Genomic DNA, 25,070 nt, shown 5'->3' with positions numbered 1-25,070 from the left:
AATCCTAGGTCTCCTCCAAAGTTACCCTCACTGACACTCTAATATAAACACAGGCTTCTCACAAAATCTCAGTCAGAAAGCCATAAGAAATCAATTGCATGTGATTATGCATTTGATGTATACTTATGCCTCTGTCCCACGGTGACCCACAATCCCAGTGCACATACTTCCTTGCCCTACTCCCGGTGGGTCTGTATGTGCATAGTGAATTGTAGATGGCCAACACAAGCACACAGTCTTGCACACATGTGTGTGTACCCACTCTACACTGATGGTGAGGCTGTAAGCAAATTATCAGAAATGTTATAGCCTAAGTCCCATAGCTGGCTATTACCCCTTCCAGCCTGGCCCACAGCCTGACATTCAACATTAGGAAAAAAAAAAAAAATCAGCAAAACAGGTAAATATACATAAACACCCTTTCTGCCCCCACAGCAGGTAGCAGACATTCGATTTAGCAGGTTAACCAGGAAAGATACAATCAGGAAAATTGAAGGTAAATTTATACCTCCCTTGGGTATTTTCTGTTTGTGCTGAACAATGAACATTAGTCAGCTGCTAAACAATGGCAGTTATCAAGGCACAGCAACTGGGGCTCCCCTGGTCCCCCACCCTCCCCAGCCTGGCCCACTTGCTCAGTCGTCAGCACTAGGGTTCTGGCCCGAGACCATCCTGGCAGCGTACAACTGGGTCCTGGATCAGGCCAATGAGGTGGATTCATTGTGCAAAATTGAGCAGCCGAGAAGGGAATGGACATCATAGCCTCAGCCAGCATCAGGCGACCAGGGGTTGCCTGTCCCATAAACACAGAGAGTCAGGCTCAGAGACACCTTCTAGACCACTCAGCCCAGGTGCTGGGCCCAGGCACTGCAATATCTTCTCCTCCCTTCCAGCCTTGACTATTTGGCCTTGAATCTGATTCGGAGACAGTCCTCTGACATGGGCACTGGGATTCTTGCTTATATTCGCTTGCAAACCTCAGGCCAGCGGAATCGGTTTTGCCATAACGTCCTGCCCAGCAAGCCTGGACACACCACTGTCTGTGAGTGATGGGGAGACAGGAAGATAACTCAACAGTCCTGACTCCCTGGGTTTCAAAGGAAACCATCATGACGGCGAGCTCTGCATAGGCTGCAGAGAAGAGGGTGCTGCTGTGGCCCGACAGGTCCTCCGACAGGTCCTCTGAGGGTGTGCACGACACCTGGGGTGTGTGTTCTCTCCCCAGACAAAAGGTTTGGGGAAGCCAATTAGGGAGGGTGTGGTGTAGGTGGGACACCAGCGCAGCGCACCTGCTTCTAAGGCAGTTCCTCTGCTTCCTCTCCTGGGCTTCCCCTGCTCCTCTGGGATGCAGCCCCCGGGTCCCACTGGCTCTCTCCTCTGAGTGATCAGGCAGAAACCCCAGACTCATCTCAGAGGCTGATGGGGCTTCACCACCCTGCCTGGTCAAGTCTGTGTTGTTGAAAACACACTTCTGTGTTTACACACTAAGCCAGATTTGGAGTGTTTTGAAGTCAGGAGGCCACCACACTCACCCGGGGTGGGGGGGTCCCCTCTCCCACCTCATCGGGCTCCTCTCCTCATCCCTCTATACTCCCTGCCACAGGGAACCCAGAAAAGAGCATCAGCCTGACAGGTCCCCAGGGAGGAGGAGATTGCCTGAGAATGACGGTAGATGGGGTTTGGAAGGCGACTTGCCCCAGCCTCTGTCCAAGTGTCATGTGGGCACCACCACATCCACCTGTCTTTTCACAGAGGCACAGGTAGAAGAGCTTGGCTGGTCAGGGAACTCCGGCCGCCCCTCTGATGCTACTCAGCCATGACAATTAGTATCAATCAAGGAGTGCTTATTAAGTGCCCATCTGAGCTGTGATTCCTTATCTGCACCCCACTCCCTCAATCTGGAGTTTTGGTTGGGGGGGCAGGTGTCTACACTTGAACCAGGTGAGAGCATCACCTCCCTGCCCCCACTCCCCGAGTGGGATGGAGCAGCGCAGGCCTCCAGCCCCTCCAAAGATGGAATTAACTACCAGGGACAGCACCACAAAGCTGGGAGAGAAACAAAAGGAGGGGGGTGAGTTCACTCCCCCTCCCCAAACCTTCCCGCTCTTTGTCTGACCCAGGATTAGATTAACCCCTAGTACGCTGGACTAGTCAGGTCCCAGGAAAGCTGATCTTATGCTGGGTTCTGAGTGTGGGCAATATGGAATTGAAGGGTTCCAGAACCCCGGTGGTCAGACAAATGCTAGAACTGGGGCTTCCAGCATCTCCTGTTGGCTTCCCAGGAGGTCCAGTGTAAGGTGAAGACCTTTCATTCTTACCGGAACCACCCTTGTTGTGAGGGACTCAATCATGCACCTTTGAAATGGGCAGTGACCCCTGTGTGCCCTGGAATTTACCCCCACCGACCTAGCAGGGAGCACCCCCACACCCCCACCAGAGGCTGCAGGGCTGGGGGCACCCTGGTGCGCCTTTCACAAACCACTTTGGAGCCATGGGCCACTCCAAGACATTTGCGGAGCCCTGGCCGGGAGCAGGCGGCAGACGGGGTATAGAAGTGAATGAGGCCAGGCTCCCAGGAGCGCACCCCAGCCCCACGTCTAGGCAACAAACTGCCGTTTGTGTCTGCGGCATCGAACGTATCTCCACATCTCCTTCGCTAGCAGCGAGCGGAGCCCAGACCCAACATTCTGGCCCCACGCAGAGCTGGTCTCTGCACTTTCACCCCTTCTTTTACCACCTAAGGCCAGGGCCACGTGCTTCAACCGAGCCCCCACTGTACCCCGCCTTCCCAAACTCCCCGCCTAGCTAGGGCGGGAGGTCGTCTCAGGTTTCTTCCATGAAGGCTGGAGGAACTCCCCCAGTTTCTGCCCCACCTGCGCCGGTGTCCCCAGCCACCGTGGGAGCCGGGCAGCTTCCCCAGGGACACAAAGGGTTAAATTCAGCCGCGGGGACTCGCTCGGATTTGCCTCCTAAACGCATTTTCCAGTTCATTCCCCAGCACAATACGCCCGGACCGGTCCCAGCCTCCGCCCCTACCCCATCCGTCAGAGGGGCCACCGGGGGCCACCCCGGGGGTCGGGCGTCGGGTTAACCCCTCGGCCGCCAGCATCTCGAGGAAGGACACGCGGGGCATCCTCGGGAAAGTGGGTCACGCAGCCACTTGGCTGGCACGAAGCCCGCGGCGCCTCCTGCGGGAGAGCCCCCCAAACTGGGACCGGAGTTCCAAGGCAAAGCCTCGCTCCGCGCTAGGCGGGGAGGTTGCGATAGCGCGCCGCCGGGCCTCACCCTCCCGGAAAGAGAACCGCAGGTGAGCGAGAAGCCGCCTCTGCCGCAGGAGCCTGCTCCCCGCGCGGGTGGTGGGGCGACGTGGTGCGGGAGGGGGCCCGAGCGCCCGAAACCTCTTGGCAAAGGGGCTGGAGGAAAAAAAACGAAGCCCCCCTTCCATCCGCTAAGCCCACAGCCCACCAGTTCCGAGACTGACGCCCTCCCCCTGGGGCTGTTGTCTCCTACCCTGAGACGGTGATTACGGTGATTATTTTGCGTTTATGTAACATGCAGTGTTTCCAAACTGCTTCCCGAGCTGAGAGCTGGTTATTAAATAAATAGAACGCTATTATATATTATTATTTTTTTGTGTGAAAAACTGCGCGGAGAAAGTGCTTTCTTGCCACACAGAAACGTGCATCCGATTGCTTTCCTGCAGGGCAGGCTGTTGGGCTCCTCAGCCTCTCTCTCCGCCGAACCACCCGCACCCCCCTTACCTAAGCCGTGACCCAACTTTTCTGGCTCCTTTCACTCACTACAACCCAGACGTGCCCGCCATCCAGCTCCCAGCCCCGGGGAGGCATTGGATGGGGGGGTTGGGGTTGGGGGGGGGGGAGGCAGGGGGCGGAACGCGCTCACCTGGGAGGAAGAAGGCGGTCAAGCCGAGAGCGAGTCCCCACCAGCGTCCAGCGGCGCCCGCAAGCCCCATCCGAGCCATCGGGGGCCGGGGGTCCAGCGAGAGGAGCTGCGAGGAGAGCGCTCCTCGCGCTCCAGAAAGCAGCCCGGAAGACGAAGGCGATCCCTGCCGGCCGGCGGGCGCTCCGAGGATCCAGGTCAGCTTCAGCCGTCGGCCGGGGCGGGGTGGGCTGGGTGGGATCCGCGCGGCCGCAATCCGGGCCCCGGGCCGCCGCCGACTCAGAGGCTCGGCAGATGCCCGCCGCAAGTTGCACGAGTCATGCCCCTTCTCCTCCTCCGCTCTCCTCCCGGTGCCGGTCCCCGCCCTCTTCTTCTTCCACGCAGAGCCGGGCAGGGGAGAGGGACCCACCCCCGGCGCGCCCGGCTGCCCGGCGCGGGCTCCCGGCCCCCGGCGCGCTCACACCCTCCCGCTGGGCTCCAACTTGCAGGCGTCCATGGCCGGCCGTCCTCCGAGGGCGGCGGGACGATCGAGGGCGGCGGGCTGGCGGCGCGGTGGGCTCGGGGCCCAGGCGGCGGGGCGCGCGACTCGGCAAGCCGGGGCGTTCGGGCGGCGCGGCTCCGCGCCAGGCGAGCGATCGGGGGGGGGGGCGCCGCGTCCCCTGCCGCGCCGCGGCCGCTCGCTCCGCCGGGTCCCGGCGATCCGCAACAATGTGGAGCTGCCCGGGCGCCGAGTCGAGCCGCGCTCGCTCCTCTCCCTCTCTTTCTCTCACTCGCCGAGCTCCAGCCTCTCAGCCGCTCTCCCCGTGATGTCAGCCCGAGGGGGAGGGGTTAGCGTTAACCCACTCCTGGCTGCCCACGCGCGGCCCGCGCCCGGCCCCGGCCTCCGCCCCGCCCCGCCCCGTACACCCTCCCGCCCCGGGCAGAGGCGTGATCCCCGGCGAGGGCCGTGGGGGTCGCGCTCAGGCCCACTGGCTCGGGAGATGCCCCTCGGTCGCCTTTCCGCCGGGGAGAGGGCCGGAGGGCTAGCCGCCCTCCTCCGTCGCTGACAAAGGGAGGCAGTGACCCCTAGCGGCCGGCGTCGGGGGAGAAGCCGCTCGGTGGGGGTGGAGTTAAGACGGGGTGGATGGGCGGAGTGGGGTTGGGGGAGGCTGTGGAGGAGCGGGCGTGCAGTATGGAGAATCCGGGATCCCGCAGTGTCCGAGCCGAATAGGGCTTCTCCAGGCCGTCTCCTCCAGCCATAGCCCCGTTTTACAGATGAGGAAACAAAGACCCGGGGGGGGGGGCGATTTCCCCAGGGGCAGGAGCAGAAAAGTGACAGGCCTCGGACTCGAACTCAGTAACCAGAGCTCTCACGCCTCTCCATATTGTGAACACTCAACGGGGAGGCAGCTATGCGAGGACCTTCCGGGAATCGGTGGTGGGCATTCGCGAGTGAGATGGGGCCGCTGAGGATTCTGATCTTTTCTAACCCGCTCTCCCTTCAGGAGTTCCTTTTCCAAACACTGAGGCCCTCTCCCCTCCCTAAATACAGCAAGAAGTAGAACTGTGCCCTCTTGGGGGAAACCTCTGTTTTGAACTATTTGCAGAGTACCCGAGAAAGGGACCAGTCCGTGTCCACGCGAAGCAGGGACTCTCCGCCTGATCCCGTTGGCCACCCACCACATCCGGGTGCGGTTGGCTTCCAGCCAAGGCAGCTGAGCCCTCCGGTCCTTGGCAGCCCCAGGCCTGCCCTCTGCTCCTTCTCTCTGAACCCCATCCTCACCCCCGGAGGAGACAGTGTCCCACTAAGGAGAAGCAGTTTCTCCCCAGATGCCTGACCAGACAACGCGCCCTTTGCCCATTGCTGCCCTTTGCCCAGCAGGCAGAAGCAGAGGGGACGTGGCCCACTCCTGATAAAATGTAAATTCTAGTTCCTGGGAATAGGAGGAGCAGGAGGATGGGCAATAAGGGCACCACTTTCCCGCTATTTGGAATCTGGCCCTGGAGTGTCTCTGGGTTTCTTGCTGAGGTCCGTAGAATAAAGCACTCCTATGAGCATTCACACTCCTCAACACATCTTTTACACTGAATGAATGTAATTGGGCTTTCTTGTAACAAACATCACATTAGGCTTGGGGGTACAGAGACTTGGTCATTGCCCTAAGAGCACTCAATCTAGTTAGGGGACAGAGGGGGAAGACCGGCAGAAACAGATGTTATAAACAAGCTTTTAATGTGTGTGGTGTGTCCCAGAGATGTGCACACACGATTTAATGGGCCTCAGAGAAAGTACCCTATTCAGCCTGGGGTGGGGATCAGGGAAGGCTTCTCTGTGGAAGGGACACAGGGACTGAGTGAGTCATCTATCAGACAGAACCATGTGCTGGAGGAGAGTGGCATTAAGCTGCAGCCTGAGACCAAGACTTGGGGAAAGGAGAGACCTGCAGTGAGCCCTCAGTAGCCACCAGGAGGGTTTTAGCTGAGGAATGTCATATCAACTTGGCTTGTTGTAGTCCAGTCTGGCCCTAAGTACTTTGAGGAACAGGGCTGTATTGAGTTCGTTGCAATGGTTTCAGGCTCTGCCTCGGAATACTTGATTCACTCACCATTGGACTGTCAGCTCCTCCAGGACAGGACCACGTTATAGGAGCTGGACCCCATAGGTTAAAGGGGCAATTCCAGATGGACCAATGCCCACTAGTTTCCGGCTTGTATTCTTCCATCTCTCCATTCTTGGGTGAGCCTCTTTTTTATTTCCTGCGCTTAAATGGGCTTCCAGAGAGTGTGTGTCTGGGGGTTGGCATGGCTGCCTAGGGATGGGTTGGGTGAAGAAGATGGAGGTGGATTAAACCAGCCCCTGAAACATTCAAAGCGCCAACATGAAATAGTCAAAGCACCAACAGCAGGATGTGTGTGTGTGTGTGTGTGTGTGTGTGTGTGTGGTAGGTTGCAGTAGATAGAAAATGGAGTCAGGAAGGGGTGAAGGGAAATAAGATAGAACTTGTTTACTCAGATAGATGATTCACTGAACAGATATCTTTTTGAGCACCTACTATACTGTGAAGTGAGGATACCAAAGTGAGCAAGAGCCAAGACCCTACCCAAATAACTATATTACAGGATGGAGGTTGCATGCTGCCAAAGAGAACCAAAGGAAAAAAATGTCGGCATCCAGAGGAGAGTCTGAATGCTTCTCATTGTGGAGAGCAGGGAAGGCTTCCTGGAAGAGGTGGCCCTGAAGGGTGGATCAGATTTGGACCCAGGGAGATAGAGGAGAGAATTTTGGTGGAGGAAACAGCTTGTACAAGCACATGGAGGTGGGAGAGGTCAGGGCCTGTTTGGGAGCAGCAGGTGGTCCAGTTTGCTTTGTATTTTGAAGATAATAAGAGAAAGCGACAGGTAGGTTGTCCCTACACACATTCTGTGAAAGGTCTGGAGTGTATCCCTCAGTGGTGGGAAGAAACACAGGACCGAGTTTCTGGTCCTTACTGTTAAACTGGAAGGAAGCCCAGGAGCCATTCTTGCTTCTTCCGTTTTCGCCAACTGTGAGTGCCGGCATGTGTGTGTGCTAAGTCACTTTACTCCGTGTCCAACTCTTTGTGAGCCCGTGGACTGTAGCCTACCAGGCTCCTCAGTCCATGGGATTCTCCAGGCAAGAATACTGGAGTGGGTTGCCATGCCCTTCTCCAGGGGATCTTACCAACTCAGGGATCGAACCCATGTCTCTTACATCTCCTACACTGGCAGGCACGTTCTTTACCACTAGCGCCATGTGGGAAGCCCCTCTTCAACTACCATATTCCAGTTCAAAAGCAGAAGCTGAGTGTGCCTCCAATATATGTCTTAAGTCTGGTGATGTGGCTCCATTTCTCCTGTTATCACCCTAGTCGTCATGCTCATGGTTTCTCCCTGCTCCTTGCAGTATCCTCAGCGGCACAGCTGGTGGACCCTGAGGGATGGGGTACAAGGTAATGGTCAAGCAGATGGGGCTCTGCAGCTAGGCTGCCTGGATTTGAATCCTTAAACTCCCAGCTTTGCCACTCAGTGGCTGTGTGTCCTTGGGCCACTGACTTAACCTGTCTGTTCTCAGCTTCATCATGTGTAAAATGAAGGGAAATAAAGTACTTACCTCATGGAGTTGGGAGGATTAAATGAGTTAAACACATTAAGTGCTGGGAACAATGCCTAGTGAACAGGAAGGACTGTTTTAGTGTTAGTCATCATTAGTACTATAACCTCTCTCCCTACATCCAGTTTTGCTGCTCTCTGCCATGGTGCCAGAGGGATATATGTATTTTTAAGACTTTTTTTAAAGATAGTTTTGGATTTACAGAAGAGTTGCAAAAATGGTACAGGGCTCTCATATGTCCTTCATCCAGCTTCCTCTAATATAAACATTTTACATAACCAGGGTACATTTGTCAAAACTAAGGAAGAAGCTTTGGTATAATACTACTAATTCAACTACAGATGTCTTGTTCCTCCACTAATGTCTGTTTTACATTCCAGGATCCAATCAGCAACACCTTGTTGCATTTAGCATCAGATTGTCCTCTAATACAGATTATTGGGTCCCAATACCTGAGAACACTTCCTTGGCCAGTCAGCCTCTGAGATTAGTGTCAAGTCCCCAGGAGGCTGGAGGGGCTGCACTCTCACCACTGTCATTCTGCTCCAGGGTGTTGAGTCAGAGCTGCTGGGCTTGCCTGAGATTCTGGCCACCTAACTGGCTTCCCCAGTCTTCACCTGCGCTGTTCCATCTGCTCCAAGGCTCTTCCACTTCTTCTGACCAGCCGCTTATATGTCCTTTAGGGCTCACTTTACACGTGCTCCATCCCCAGGTTGGTCCTCTCTGCCCTTCAGACCAGGCGGGTCCCTTCCTAGAAGCTCCCTCACTTTCCTTTGCATACTTGTGCCCACTTCAAGAGTTCATAATACTCGGTTCACACCCCTCTGGGCTGTCAGCCCCTCCAGGGCAGGACTACTTGGGTCTTGTCCCCGCTTAATTGTTGGCACCTAGAATGTACCTGGCACTCAGGAGGCACCTAGTGAAAATGTGTTGATTGACTAACATACTGTGCCACTTTCTACCAATCACTTCTCCTCTCTGGGCCTGTTTTGTCAGATGCAGACTGAGGAACTTTATTTTCTCAGTGACTTTCCAACTGTGACTTGAAAGCCCTAGAATTTCCCGGAATCCCCATCCCCTGCTTCAATAGGAACCATGTTTAAAGAGCATACTGTTTCATGTCATTCTTTCTTTCTATACATCATGACATTTATTTATTTATTATTGGGTATTAGTTGTGGCATGCGGGTTTCTTTGGTTGCAGCTTGCAAGCTTCTCTCTAGTTGTGGCACTCAGGCTTAGTTGCCGCACAGCACATGAGATCTTAGTTCCCCGACCAGGGATTGAGCTCATGTCCCCTGCATTGGAAGGCAGATTCTTAACCACTGGACCACCAGGGAAGTCCCAGCATACTGTTATCATGCTCTTCAAATATTAGGCTTCTGAGAAAACTTCTTCTTAATGGATTCTGCTGCTTAAGAAGTTTGAGCCCTAGACATATTATTACCTTGTATATTATGTGTTGCATAGAGCTGTCGGAACTGTGCTTCCAGGAGATGAATCTGGCAATAACGTGGGTAGGACAGACAGATGAGGATTGGTCAGTGAGGGAGGAGGGGAGCAAGGAGAGAGGGTTGTCATGGAAGCCAAGTGAGGAGAGAATTTAACAGGGGAGGTTGCCAACAGCGTCTGTCGCTGCAGAGAGCAGGTGGGAATCAGAGGAGGTCACTGGATACAGTGACAAAAAGACCAGTGACCTTTGGGAGAGTGGTGTTGGGGGCAGAGCAGAACCCAGATCAAAGTGGGAGGAGAAGGGGGTGGAAGGTGAAAAAGCAGAGGCTGCTGGTGTCCACCCTGCTCTTGACAAGTTTGGTGGTGAACGGAATGAGCGAAATGGATCAGAAGCTTGGAGAAGATTAGCACAACAGAGACCAAGGGGCTTGTTTCCTCCTTGGTGATGGGAAATCAAAAGTTCCTGAGCATCTTGAGGCAGGAGGAAGAGAGCTAGTGGATGGCGAGGATTGGCAAAACAAGTGTGAGAAGCAAAAGGAGGTGTGCTTCCGTGGGCAGGTCCTGCAAGAGGCGTGTGTGGTGGGACTAAGGTGGAGAAGGGTCAGCCTTGCGAAGGAGAGGACTCATCTTTCTCTAACCCTGGAGGGAAGGTGAAGAGAGCAGTGAAGATGGAAGTTTTGAGAGTAGAAAACAGGGAAGTTAATAATAAGGTCATGGCAGTAAAGTAGGCGTTGGAGTTCACCACAGAGAGAGGCTGGAAGGTGGCCTCGGATCTCATAAAGGAGAAGGAGGTGGAAGGGAGGTGTGACTAGCAAGCTTCCAAAACACTGGAGGGGAAGGGAGCAACCTATCCTGTGTGCTTTCACTGAGAAGAATCATGGCCAGTGGGCGCATGTGGTCAGGGAAGTAGACTTCAACTCAGTCTAAGGAAGACTGTTTAGGGAACCCCATCAATGGAACATGGAACCAACACCCCATCCCTTTTCAGACTGAAGCCCCAGGTCCATTTATCCGGGGTGCCCTGGATGGGACTGTTGCCCTGGGTGGGGAGGGATTGGATGAATTCCACCTTCTGTCCTGACTCTGAGACTCAGTGACTACTGGAATGCCAACCCCTGAAAGAACCGGCCCTCGGGCTCACCTTTCTCACCTTCTCCACGGCTGAAGGCAACGACTAGACAGAGACAAGAGGAAGCTGCCCTCCCCAGGAAACTGTCCCTTCTGCCCTCCCTCGGCTTCCACGGGCTCTTGCAGAGAGACAGCTGTGGGGCTTGGGAGAGGCCCAAAGTCAATACAATAAAGACTTGCCCTCCTATTCATCTCCCAGGCCCCTGTCCATCTTTCAGTAATTGACTAATAAAGCTCACTTTGATGTGAGGGGAGTCCCATTAAGAAGTCCCTAAGATCCCCCAACCACCTGAAATCTGTTGATATGACAAGATGAACCTACATTAGAGTGATATGCTGAATGGGAGTACCCCTCTCCTGTGACCCAGGTCCCCAATCTGGGGTCATTTGAGGCTGAGGGCAGGGGTAGAGAAGAGGAGGAGGAATCTCATGGAGGAAGTGTGTGGCCCAAGACCCAGCCAGCTTCAGAGAGGAGCCTCTGGCATGGGTGCCCCCTTCCCTAACCTGACAGGCCAGCCTCACCCCAGGCAGTGCTCCCAGGGGGGTGGTTGGTAAAACCACAGCATTTAATTACTGTTATCATCACCCTGGTAGCTGTGGTGATTATGATGGTGCCTCTGTATCCCACAGTGCTTAGCAACATCTAATTATTGTTATTCTTACAGAGATCCCTGCAGAGCCTCTCTATTGCCACAGCCGCCATTGCTCTGGAAGACGACAGATCAGCTGAATGCAGCTGCCCCCCGCCCTGGGTTCGATGATCTACTGTGTCAAAGTGGTACCTCAATGGCTAACAGGCAGCTGGCCTTTTGGACCATGGTTTCCCGAGGATTTCCATGGCTCTGGGCCCTGGAGCTCTGAGTGATGACTGAAAGACCCCAGTTCCCTCTTGAACCACCCAATTCTCTAGAAAGACGGAGGTCACGAAGGCAAATCCAGGCGTTCCTGTGAATCAGCACATCCAAAATCCTAAGGAATTCTGGGCGTGACAGCAGGATCATTCCTGATTTGGGGTGGGAATACTTCAAACTCCATTGCGGTGCTGAGAAGAGAGCTTCGGTGAGGATCTGCATGGACTAAGAGATGGGAAGAGGATGGGTGAACTCCAGCCTGGAGCATTCTTGATGCAGAAAGAGGTGAAAGGGAAAAAGACTTATGGAAAGGAAGAAGGCACTCAACCTCCCACCCATAGTCTTTTCCCTTTCGACAGTGCCTTTAGATCTGAAAAAAGAAAGTGTTAGTTGCTCAGTTGGAGAAGGCAATGGCAACCCACTCCAGTACTCTTGCCTGGAAAATCCCATGGATGGAGGAGCCTGATAGGCTGCAATTCATGGGGTCATGAAGAGTCAGACACGACTGAGCAACTTCACTTTTACTTTTCACTTTCATGCATTGGAGAAGAAAATGGTAACCCACTCCAGTGTTCTTTCTTGGAGAATCCCAGGGACGGCGGAGCCTGGTGGGCTGCCGTCTATGGGGTCGCACAGAGTCGGACACAACTGAAGCGACTTAGCAGCAGCAGTTGCTCAGTCATGTCCGACTTTTTGCGACCCCATGGACTGTAGCCTGCCAGGCTCCTCTGTTCATAGTATTCTCTAGGCCCCTTTAGATCTGGGGTCAGGATAATTATCAGGATAGACTACTCATTGAGAGGAACCTGTTTTTATTTTTTTCTTGAGAGCCATATGGAAGCCAAGAAATGGAACAGAGGGAGGAGCAGAGTTCCTGGGTCAGTCTAAGCCCTGCAGAGAAAGTGCATGGTGGATGCTTGCCCTGGGAGTGGATGTGAGTCTGAGTGTTCTCAAGGGTGCTGATCTTTTCAGGATCAGATGAAAGCTGTGTCCCTCTGCCCTGCAAACAGCACACATGCACAAAGACGGTGTTTACATGGCAACCTGCAGAAGCCCAGCTGGGGCCCAGAGTTAGCAAGCCCTACTGAGAAAGATGTTTTTCAGGAAGGAGGCAGCCCTGAGCCCAGACTCGCTGTGATCTAGGCTAATGGGTGTTGGTGACACGGAAGACTCAGAATGAAGCAAATCTAAACGAGAGTTCTGTAATGTGAAGTGAAAAAAGGAACAAACATGATGCTTGCACTTCATTTCAGTTCTGTAAAAAATACACACCGAGAAAGAGAAAAATGCAAAGGCAATATGGAGAAATGAAAACTTTTTGAGTAAAGTTTTTTTTATTCTAAAAATTTGCTTTAATATCATTATGAAGTTATTTTAATAATAGATTTAATTTTTTCTATGTTACATAAAGTGCTTTTCCTCCAGAAATGAGCCTCTCTCTCAGTTGTATTTGATTTAGGTTAATATTAATGCCCTGCACTCCTTGAGCACCTGCTTCTGAGAAGAGGTGCTCTAGGACAGTGCCAAGTGGCTTGGAGGGGACATCCAAAGGGCAGGTCATTGAATTCTAAGGACCCTCAGGAGGCAGGCAGGGAACAGTCACGTGATTTGGAGTCAGGAGTCCTAGGTTTACATCCTAGACAAGAAGTGTGACCAGCTGTCATGTTCTGTCTATGACTGGGGGTTCCCCAGGACACTGTCAGTGCTAAAACTAGGAAAGTTCTGGGCAAACCAGGGTGAGCTGGTCCCCTGTGAATGAGACACTTTAATCTCTCTGTGCCCAGTTTCTTCATATGTAAAAGGATGCTGATGACTGCCAAGACCTTTGTAAAAACACTTTGTGAACTCTACCATCTTAAACCCAACTGGGGATGATGGTGACGATGCTGATTGGTGGGGTGGGATGGGGGGAGGCCATAGGGGAAGGGATGAATCTCCCCAGCCTTTAGATCTGAAAGCCCAGGAGCATGTTTATACACACATTATATACACATTGTGATGTATGTACATGGAGCGCTTGAGGCAAGCACTCTCTCTCAACAGGCTTTTAACAATAATCCATTCACTAAGTATTTATGCACCACCTATGACCAGGTACCATGCTAGGCATTGGAATAAAGCCATGTACATGTTCACACTCCTGTTGAGGCTGGGGCCAAAGTCTAATGCAGAAGAAAGGCTCTACTAGGAAGTGGGATGATAAGGAAATCTAGGGGCCCAGGGGAGTGTCCAGTAAATGGGAACCCTTCCCTAATCTAAGGGCTCAGGGAGAGTCAGGGAAGCTTTCCTGTGGAGGTGAGGACAAGCTAGCCAGAGATACCCTGTGGAGAAATCAGACAGAAGGAAAGGCAGTTAGATGGCCCAGGAGGCTGGGTGCATTCAGGACTGAGAGTTCAGTCTGGTGGGTGCAGTGCAAGGGGAGGAGGGCCAGGGGGTGGTGGTGCAGCTGGGAGGTGTGTGCCCAAGTGGTGTGGGCCTTGAACGCTAAAGTTTGGACTTAATCCTGAGGTCAGTGAGGAGCCATGGTGGATGCAACAGAGAAAGCAAGGATGTTTCACACCTGCTCACCTAGCTGTGCTTAGACACACGGTCGTGTCTGACTCTTTGCAACCCCATGGACTGTAGCCCACCAGGCTCCTCTGTCCATGGGGATTCTCCAGGCAAGAATACTGGAGTGGGTTACCCTACCCTCCTCCAGGGGATCTTCCCAACCCAGGGATCTAACCCAGGTCTCTTGCAGCAGGTGGATTCTTTACTGTCTGAGCTACCAGGGAAGCCCAAGAGTACTGGAGTGGGTGGCCTATCCCTTCCCCAGGGATCTTCCTGACCCAGGAATCGAACGGGGGTCTCCTGCATGGCAGGTGGATTCTTTATCAGCTGAGCTACCAGGGAACCCCATTCAGCATCCCACCCCTATTATGGTAAGATGTTGTTCTGGGCCAGGCACTGGGTCTGGCCTGTTATAGCCATGACCTCTGGACCTACCATCTCAGCTGTCTTATGCTCCCACGCCCCTCCAAGTCTGGTCCATCTGCTGAGTGCTCCTGTGGCTTCAAGCCTGGTATAGTCAATCTGTACCTTCTGCTGGCAGGGGCCCTCCTGCCTGGCATGGACCTGGGCTCCAGAGAGTAGCATGGTGGCCCCCTCCCAGGCACAGCGGGAGTGTGTGGGTTTGATGACTGCACGTCAATGAGCTCAGGGTGTGTGGGGGGCTCCTGCAGCCCAGGCACCTGATAAATCACGAACAGTTAACACCATCGACCCAGGAACAGGGAGGTGTGCCTGGGTGTGCAAGAATGGCTGTGTACCCATAAGCATGTACGTGCACACCCATACTTGTGTGCACACACTGATTCACTGAAACTCACCCAAGCACACAGAGAGATTCCCCGCTGTGTGCATGAGACGAATAGGTACACATTACATGACGCGCCGACGTCACAGTTGCTCCATACCCAGCCTCACATCGATGCCTGTACACCTACCTACACGGGCCCAAGCCCCACATCACGTGTTCAGTGAGATGCCTGGCACATAGGATTGTTACATTGCTACATTTGATGTGATATTACACCAAGACACTTGAATGTATGGTCCCCTGTGTTCTAATACACTTACAGCCACATACTTTGCCCGTAGGCATCTTTAAAGGCAGATGCTGACACAAGAACTCCATCTTTCCACGAACCTGGTACATAATACCCCTGTGCCCACAAACAAGCTCCCTCTCAGAGACACACAGGTTGCCATAATCGACTTTCCCAGCTGCACCTACTCACAATCACAACAGCAATAATAATAATAGCCAAACCAGGCTGGGTGATTGCTTTATATTTTTCAAAGGCCTTTCAGGGCTATAATCTCATATGATCCTCACAGCGGCCCGGTGAGGTAGGTGGGTGGAACAGGTATTATTACCCCAGGTTTACGGCTGAAGAAGCAGAAGCCAGAGAGGTTAAATACACCATCTGGGAGGCAGCCTGGAACCCAGCTCTGACTTCTCCGTCGAGGTGAGCTTCCCATGGCCCCCGAGGCCTGTTTGACAGCTTCTAGCTGTGGCTGTGGAAAGCAGTACTCAGGGTGGGGGCTTGGGGGGGAGTGGGGGGCCTGGTGCTAGATGCTGGATTCCTGGTCGGAACACTTCCCGGAGTTGACCCAGGCTGAGGAGTGGGAATTGGAGGCTGATAAAGGGAAACCGTCTTCATTAGAAGTCCCATAAAATGTCGTTTACGACTCCTGTCAGATGAAAGGAGCATCTGTAAGAGCTGTGTTGGAGGGAAAAGCAAATGCCGATTTCCTGTAGGATTGTCCCGCCACGGACAGCTGATCCCGGAAGGCCCAGAGGTCCTGGGTGGGGTGGGGGTGCTGTCCCATCTGGGCGGTCCCCAGCTCCATGCACTGCCTCTCATCTCTGTCTGAGCTGGCCCTTGGTCCTTGAGCTCTGGTTCTATGAGAAAGGGAGAGAAAAAGGGCAAAGAAGCCACCTCGGCCTCCCTCAGACCCCTCTCTCCTGCCACGCTGCAGCCCAAGCCTGTCTCTTTTGCCCTGTCCTAAGCCTTTAGGACCCGTTCAGCATCCTCCCCAACCTGGCTGGGACAGAAATGCAGAACAGACCGCCAGCCCGACACCTGGCCTGTCAAGTCCATGGAAGCCAGGCCCTGAGGCCTCGGATCCAAGGACTTTGAAAGTGATGAGACAGCTTTCTTCAAAGGCCCGTGCTCCACAGGGGAGGTGGCCTCCTGGTGAAGGAACAGGCAGTGTGATCCTCCCTTCTTGTGCTTCCAATGGTGCTATTGCTTCACTTCGGCTTCATCATTTTAGTTTCTGCTTTAGTTTTTGCATCTGTAAAATGGGCACCATAAGACCACCCGTAAGGTGCTGCCATGAGGATGAGATGAGATGAGGCGTGTGAGCCCCTGGCACCATGCCCCACTGTGGAAGGAGGTCCTCCCTTGCCGGGGCTGGAGGGGTGGCGTGCCCAGAGGCGTTCCCCAGCCTCCTGGGTGTGCCGGCTCTGGCTGGGAGGGAGGGAGGGAGGGACAGGGCGGGGACATCTGTTTGACACTCTTGTCAGCATCCATTACCTGGTGTGTATTTTCCCAGGAGCTGATTACATTACAGCATGTGTTGATAAACATTTGGAATCGGAACAGAATGGAGACTGAGCGGAATGTTAAGCGGGTGGTGGTTTGGTCAGGATGCTGAAAAAGGGCTGGCTATGTGAACAGGAGGTGATGACAGGAGCCCTGATCTGGTGACTTCCTAGCCTGCCAGGCTCCTTTTTCTTTCTCTCTCTCTCCCCTCCCCGGTACTCTTTTTGTTGGCCCCTAGCAGGGCATCCAGACATGGCCCCAGAGGCAGCGTGTTACAGCAGAAGAAGAGTGGGATTAGGACCCGGGTAGTTATGGATTTCAATCCTAGCTCCTCAGACTGGCTTTTGGCAAATTGGGCCAGTTCCTTAACCTTCCTGAGCCTCAGTCTCTTTTTCTTTAAAGTGGGCTTAACATCCACTCCACAGAGTGAAGTGAAGACTAAATGAGAAGACATCAAGCAGGCTGGTGCCTGGAACTAAGCCCTCAGTAACACTGGTTCTCTTCCCCGTTTACCCAGAGGGAAAGCGTTCTAGCCTTGATTGTGCTTTGGATGTTAGGCAGCTGTTTCCCCTGTCTGCTAAGAGGGAGTGGCCTCATGTTCTTTATAATGTAAACTTTCTGCTTACAACCCTGGTTGGGACTGGAGCAGGCAACCCAGGGTGAGAGTGGAACCTTCCCCCCCTAAATCTCTATACACTTGTGTGCATGCCAAGTAGCTTCCGTCGTTTCTGACTCTGTGCGACGTTATGGACCGGAGCCCGCCAAGCTCCTCTGTCCATGGGGATTCTCCAGGCAAGAGTACTGGGGTGGGTTGCCCTGCCCTTCTCCAGGGGATCTTCCTGACGATGCAGGGATCAAACCCACGTCTCTTACATCTCCTGCATTGGCAGGCAAATTCTTTACCACTAGCGCTACCTGGGACGTGCGCACCTGATCATGTATGACAGTTAATTATTTGTGTGGTTATCTTTCTGGTGTTTCTTTCCCTCACACATCTGCACACTTTCTGAGGACAGGGACTGTGTTACCCGGTCACAATCAAATGCTCAGGGTCTAGTGCCATGCTTGGCCCTGGAAGGGATGTATAACTCTCACCCATCTGATTGGTCCAGAGCAGAATGGTCAAGATAACCCCTACCAGAGCTCTGTTCTGTCTCATCCCACAGCTGTTTCTGAACTCAGAGCACTGGCTGTACTTCCACTTGGCCTTTGGCACAGATTACCTCGGATTCACATTTCCTGGATCTCTTGTCTCTCTGACATTGTGGGCTTCTGGAGGAGTGGGACATTTAGAACTTCAAGAGCAGGACATGCACCATTGACAGATGAATGGACAAAGATGTGGAATACATATATATGCACACATACAATGGAATATTATTCAGCCATAAAATAATGAAATTATATTATTTTCAGCAACATGAATGGACCTAGAGATTATCATACTAAGTCTGAAATAAATCAAAGACAAATATCACATGTCACAAATATCACTTATATGTGGAATCTTAAAAAAATGATACAATGGAAATTTATTTACAAAACAGAAACTCACTCACAGACATAGAGGACAAACTCATAGTTACCAAAAGGGAAAGGGTGGGGAGGGATAAATTCGGAATGGGGGGTTAACAGATACACACTACTATGTATAAACTTGATAAACAACAAGGACTTACTGTATAGCACAGGGAACTATATTCAATACCTTGTAATAACCTATTACAAGAATCTGAAAAAGAATATATATATATTCTTCCCAGGTGGTGCAGTGGTAAAGAGTCTGCCTGCCAAGGCCCAAGAGACTTGAGTTTGATCCCTGCGTCGGAAAGTCCCCTGGAGGAGGAAATGGCAACCCACTCCAGTATTCTTGCCTGGGAAACCCCATGGACAGAGGAGCCTGGTAGGCTACAGTCGATGGAGTCACAAAGTCAGACATGACTGAGCCACTGAGCAGGCAGGCATATATATGTGTATAACTGAATCTCTTGTTTGTATACCTGAAACTAGCACCATATTGTAAATCAGCTATGCTTCAATTTAAAAAAGAGAGAAGGGCATCCTCAGTTCCTGAATACTGAGGCCTTATGAATTCCTTGGACATGAATAAATGAGAGAGGGAATGGGGCCCCTCTCTCCCTGACCCACCTCGATGCACCAGCCATCCCTGCTCACCTCCAGGCGTCCTGGGGCCTCCAAAGTTGCTGGGGCGGCTGGGGGGATGGGAGGAGCACGACTGCCCAGCGCCACCTAGCGGGCGTGGGCTCAGGGAGAGCTCGTCTTCCCGGGGCTGTGGGACAGAGGACTGCCTCCAGAAGTCAGGAAAACTCCAGCCACTGGCCCTGGCTGCCCTATCTTGTAAGTCCAGAGGTGTGGAGACCCTTATTGGGAGCCCTGGACCCGAGGGTAGCAAGCTAGCGACGTGTGCTCCCAGGTGCATATAATGTGGCTTCCCCCCACCCACACCCTCCCCATACCTTCTCAGCCACAAAGAGGCCATTGATTGGGAAGGGTAGCAGGGTTGTGGCAGAGAAGCTGGAGGGGACGTGCAGCAGACACACACACACACACACACACACACACACACACACACACGCACACACACCGCCTCCTGCAGAGTGGAGAATGGTGCTCTGGTCCTCAGGGAAAGCTCTCTGCATCCTTGGAAGGCTCCTTGTCCCCCTCCTGTTCTGCCTTCTACTCCCTCCCTTCCCCCACCTAATTTTTGCATCCACCTTTGGACCAGTGCAGGAGCAAAAGGTTCATCCCAGGCTGACCCAGTTCCCCATTCCCCCCAGTGTGTGGTCTCCTCTCCTAGCAAAGTGTTCCTGGCACTTAGGGGCCCTTTTTAATACCAAGCGAAGCCAGTATTGTTTGGAAGGAAGAACTGCTGTTGCAGCTGCTGCAGACAAATAATATACAGCAGTGCATCCGGGGCTGATAGGAAGGTTTGAATGTGCTGCTGCGCTGATTTATCTGTACTTGGCCCTCTGCACAGAATGGCTAATGGATGGCACATAGTACCCAGGGGAAGTGTTGGGGAACTGTGTGAGGTGGGGTGCTAGTCAGAACAAGGCAGGGGGAGGAATAGGTTTGGCTGGAAGGGGGGTTGCTAATCTGTTGTTGTTTAGTCACTCCGTCGTGTTTGACTCTTTGCCACCCATGGACTGCAGTACACCAGTCTTCTCTCTCCTTTACTGTCTCCTGGAGTTTGCTCAAGCTTATGTCCACTGATGCCATCCAACCATCTCATCCTCTGTTGCCCCCTTCTCCTCCTGCCCTCAAACTTTCCTAGCATCAGGGTCTTTTCCAATTCTAATCTGACCCTCCTACAAATTCTTTCTTCATTCCTTCTGCAATAGGGAAGTCCTTACATCTTGTAGCATCTGAATTTTGTGGTGTTGGAGAAGACTTGAGAGTCCCTTGGATTGCAAGGAGATCCAACCAGTGCATCCTAAAGGAAGTCAGTCCTGAATATTCATTGGAAGGACTGATGTTGAAGCTGAAACTCCAATACTTTGGCCACCTGATGTGAAGAACTGACTTATTTGAAAAGACCCTGATGCTGGGAAAGATTGAAGGTGAGAGGAGAAGGGGACAACAGAGGATGAGATGGTTGGATGGTATCACCGACTCAGTGGACATGAGTTTGAGTAAACTCCAGGAGTTGGTGATGGACAGAGAGGCCTGGCGTGCTGCAGTCCATGGGGTCACAAAGAGTTGGACACGGCTGAGTGATTGAACTAAACTAACCTCTTGTAGCATCCAAATTCTGTACACTCTGGTGCTTCAGAGGCCAGAGTTCCCAGGACTGCCCTAGGTTCCAAATCAATCCAGCTACATCAGAGGTAAAACCAACACCCAGTTACCTTGTCCCATGCCTGGTCACCTGCTCCCACGCGCTGTCTTGGAGCTGGCCTGCTGTGGGGGCGTGGAGCTTGGCAGTGGGTGCCTGTAAAAAGATAACTGGGAGTGGCAGAAAACAGGTTTGTTGAGATCCCACTCCGCACCTCCCTGAAAGGTCCTGCCTGCCACCTGGCTGTTGTGTGTACACAGGAATAGGTCAGGTGCCAGGGGAGGGGCTGGCTGGAGATGCTGCCTTGCCTGGTGTGAAATACTTCCTTCTGGTCCCCAAAGTCAGTGTGGAGAGTGCACCCTTGAATGTATGCCCTCATTTGTAGGCAAGGCTGTGCCCATGTGGGTGACAGGAGATGCACATTTATTCATATATTCATAGTCTACTGGGTTCTGCCACATCCACACCAAGTATTCATCTGGATTCCACTTGATTTTTCCTGGTGACAGGGAGCTCACTACTTCTTAAGGAAGTCCATCTCTGCTTAGACAATTGGAATACTGAGTTGGGAATTGTTCCAGGCAGCCTGAACAATCCCCTCCTACCCCTGCCCACCTAACACTGTAGGAAAGCAGGGCCAAGACAAGGTGTCAAGAAACAGCACCCCAATATAGATGTTACAGCCAGTGTTTACTGCGTACCTGCTGTCAATGAGGCACTCATTAAGTGTTGCCCATCGATTCACCCTTACAATCTTCAGAAAATTCTTTGAGGTCAGGTTTGTCATTAGCCCATTTTACCGAGGAAGAAACTGACACACAGGAAAATTAAGTCCTCTGCCTGACATTTCACAGCCGGGTAGTGGCAAAGCCAGGCCTCAGAACCAGGAAGTCTGGCTCCACCTGAGGTCAATCACCGCATTATACTGCAGGGAGCAGCCAGAGAATGAGAGCAAGCGGGAGTGCGCTCTGCACACACACAGGTGTGTATCTTTACCACCAATTCCCTGAGGCACAGCTCAGTCGTATTACAGGCAACTGGGGTCCCAGGACAGGGAACTAATGCATTAGGAACTGCTCTTCATCTTTTTCTTTCTCTTCTTCTCCCAACCCTCTTCCTCCTTTCCTCCTCCATCACCACTGCCTTCATCTTGGTCTAAATTAAAAGTCATCTTCTGAGCCCTTGTATGTATACAGGAGTTCTCCGGAAGCAAGAAATTTATTTGGGAGTTCCCATGCCAAGACAGATGTACTAGCCTAGACAGACATTCGGGGACATCCGGACAGTGAAGTAGCCTAGGATAGATGAGGTTGTAGACAGGGAATAACTGGAGAAGAGCTATATTCACGTTGCACACCAGCCAAGGGTTAGGTGGTGCATGGTTCAGAGAGTTTTATGTTCAATTTTATGTCTAGACAGAGTTTGGGATGAGGTTATCACTTCTCCTCTAATTAGTGCAAGAAGGCTTCCCCAGGCGCTGCTTTCAGGAGCTCTCCTGCTGTCTCGGCTCTGCCATCTGTCCCCAAGAGTGAGAATTGGATAGAGTAGGGGGAGGGAGAAGCCCTAGATTGGGAGTTGGGAAGCCTTGATCTTTGCTCTTGGGTCTGCCTCCAGCCTGGTGTGTGACCTTGGCTATATGACCCTTGCTTCCTGGGTCTGTACTTGCTCACTTGTGAAATGAGGGGTTGAGACTTGTCTATTAGGCTCCTTCAGTGGGTGTACTCCCTGAAGTCTAATAGCTCTGTGCAGGTGGGCAGGTTGTATACTGTGCAAGGATACTCAGTTAAGAGGTGGACAGGGGCTGAAATCCAGCTTATGCTCTTCTCACGGGTCTTAGACCGGGGCGGGGCCTGCGTCCATTTGGAGAAAGAGACATCTTTTTTCACATTTGTGCAGAGGCATCATACAGATCAGCAGGAACCCAGCAAGAGTGGGCTCAGGTGAAGGACTGGGTTGTCCTGCACCCCGAAGGACTCTGCTGTACTGGCCCAGAGCCCCTGGGAGCCAGCTCACCAGGCCGACTATTCCTGCCATCCATCATGGTGGGGAATGGGCCCTTGGTGAGCCTGGGACCTGCAAATCATGGAAATTAAGATCAATTAGAGGGGAACCAGCAGCCCCTTGGCAGGGCTTGGGGCCTCAGAGGCGGCTTGGGTACTTTATGGATGTTTCCTCCTATTTTGTGGTCCAGCTGGGAGGTAGAAACATGCCAGCTCAGCGCAAGGCCTCATCTAGATGTTTCTAAGCCACTTGGAGGGAGGGCATGCCCTCAATAGGATCTGCAGCTCCCACCCCAACCCACACAGGCCCTGCTTTCCTGTCCATGGGGACCACTCAAGTCAGTAGCTAGTCCATGGAGTCCTCTCTGCCTCACGCAGCGGCTCCTTCCTCTTCATCTCTGCTCTGTCCTCCACATAAGACCTCTGGAAACTCAAGCCCGGGGGCCGGAGGAGGGAGAAACAACAGCAAGTCACCTTGCAGGGCCGTGGGCAGCTCACCGCCCTGCCCCTGCTCCTCTCCCTTTGTGCTCCCACATCACCCGGCCCTCCTGCTGACAGGGCTCCCCTTTTCCCACTGGGGTAACCCCTGATCGAACCCTTCCGTCTTCAGGAGGCTGAGCTCTCAGAAGCCATGCAGAGCCAAGTAGGAGGGCCCTGCGGCCCTCGGGGTGTTGGCAGGATGGTGCCACAGGTGCAAGGACAAAAGTGAAATGAATTCTCCAGCTCCCCAGGTCCTTGGCACCTTTAATCCATGCCCTGGTTCATCACCCCATGCTCTTCCTGTGATGAGGATGGAGGAGAGCCTGTTCCCCGGGGGAGGGCTGGCCCTGAAGGGCCTTAGAAGGTCAGAGATTTAGCTGGAATGGGAGGGAGGGGTACCCAGGAACAGGAAAGCTGGTTGTCTGAAATTACTCAGGCTGGGAGCTGTGACATTGCAGGGGCCACCCTTTGCAACTGCTCTGCCTGGGGTTTGGTTTCTTAGGATAGGCCCACTGCACTGGGTTGAGGTCACCTTCTGGAGGAAGAGACCAGAGTGGTGTGGAGAGGCCGTCCTGCCTTGAGGCCTCTGAGCCGGCCATCAGCTGACTGGCTCTGTTTGCTTCTTCCATCACTGTGGGCGGAGCAGCCCTGGAATCTCAGCCTCACTGGACTCAGCTGCTGATAGAGCTCTGTGACGGGGGCCTGGGGCCAGGTGGTGTGTCCCGTGCACAGAGGGAGATAGAGTTGGATGGGGTGGTGACCATGCCCTGGCTCACACGGGTGAACCAAGGAGAGGGGAGGAGACAGCTGGGTCCCAGGGGAAGCCTAGACATGTATCCCTGGAGGCAGGTGTGTGAGAGAGGCTGCAGGGGGCAGAGATGCAGGCTCTGCCCAGGTACCAGCGGCTCCACCACAGCCATGAGCTCATCCCTTCCTCCCTCAGGCTCCACGTAAGGCTGCTAAGCTTGTTACACTCTACCATTCTGCGACCCTAATCATGATTGACTTGACCTTATGACTCATCTAAATGGACCTGGACACACAGCTTCACCTCTTTGTGCCTTTGTTTCCTCACCTGTAAAATGAGAATAACCATAGCATCTTCCTCATAGGATTATTGTGAGGGTTAAGTGATTTAATGACATTAAGTGTATAAGAGGGTACCTACCACATAGGAAGTGTTATATAAGTGTTAGCTATTGTATTATTACTCATGCTATTGAAAAGATCATACTGTGCTTTTTTAAGACTTCAGATCTGGAGTCAAGTAGACTTAGGTCAGGGTCCTAGCTGTTCCAATGAATAAGCTGTGTGACCTTGAGAAAGTGATTTAACCTTTCAGAGCCTCAGTTTCCTTTTCTGTAAAATAGATCTAATAATAATAATACCAACTTCATGGAGGTGTTGTGATGATTAAAAGAGACAACTGAAATACGCTTGCTAAATGGATTGTAATGTACCTAGCACAATATTTTGCTTCATTTTCCTGGCTATATATTAGATTTAGGACAGTTTCTAAGGGAGCAGGTGTTGTTTTCAGTGGCTAAGTCCTGTTTGACTCTTTGCGACCCCCATGGACTGCAGCATGCCAGGCCTTCCTGTCCCTCACTATCTCCCGGAGTTTGCCCAAGTTCATGGCCATTAAATCGGTGATGCTATCCAACCATCTCATCCTCTGCCGCCCTCTTCTCCTTTTGTCTTCAATCTTTCCCAGCATCAGGGTCTTTTCCAATGAGTTGGCTCTTCACATCAGGTGACCAAAATACTGGAGCTTCAGCTTCAGCATCAGTCCTCCCAATAAATATTCAGGGTTTATTTCCTTTAGAACTGACTGGTTTGATCTCCTTGCTGCCCAAGGGACTCTCGAGAGTCTTCTCCAGCAGGTAGGACCCCTGACTGATAGTCATGACCTTCTGAGCAATTGATCTTGATTGGACACTGTGAGCACCCAGAGCAGAACTTTGGCTCTGTTCAAAAGCAGGTCCAGAAATGGGGTGGTGGTGGTGGCAGGGAAGATGATGGGGACTCAACCTACTTGGGTTTCTCTTGCAGAGAATGAGTGGTGGGCATGGTTGTGGCCAGAACCGTGAAGGGCTCAGATGAGCTTTGTCCTTAATGGGGGCCTGCCGACGGCGATGGCAGCCCCACAAGATGGTCAGAATGAGCAGGGAAGAATGAGAGAAACATCAGACCCCAAATAGCAAATTTGTTAGGTCCCATGTTATATGCTCTCATAGCTCTCTATCTTTGTCTTTAACATCT

At 52.7% G+C, this 25,070-nt stretch overlaps 1 protein-coding gene across 2 annotated transcripts in view; it reads right to left on the bottom strand.

The window, feature by feature from the left end:
- Positions 1 to 4,670, bottom strand: part of NECTIN1 (nectin cell adhesion molecule 1) — a 98,817-nt gene extending 94,147 nt beyond the window's left edge. The window contains exon 1 of one of the 2 annotated variants that reach the window (XM_065944818.1): positions 3,904 to 4,670. In XM_065944818.1, coding sequence (XP_065800890.1) covers positions 3,904 to 3,982 — 79 coding nt within the window. In that variant the 5' untranslated portion in view covers positions 3,983 to 4,670. The remainder of the gene's footprint in view (positions 1 to 3,903) is intronic. The other variant, XM_065944817.1, reaches the window with a different exon arrangement.
- Positions 4,671 to 25,070: the final 20,400 nt, after the last annotated feature.

Source organism: Muntiacus reevesi, chromosome 9, assembly GCF_963930625.1.
Source record: "Muntiacus reevesi chromosome 9, mMunRee1.1, whole genome shotgun sequence".
In the NCBI taxonomy this organism is placed as follows: Eukaryota; Metazoa; Chordata; class Mammalia; order Artiodactyla; family Cervidae; genus Muntiacus; species Muntiacus reevesi.
The sequence above is the reverse complement of the archived record's forward strand: the minus strand, read 5'-3'. Positions and strand labels throughout refer to the sequence as shown.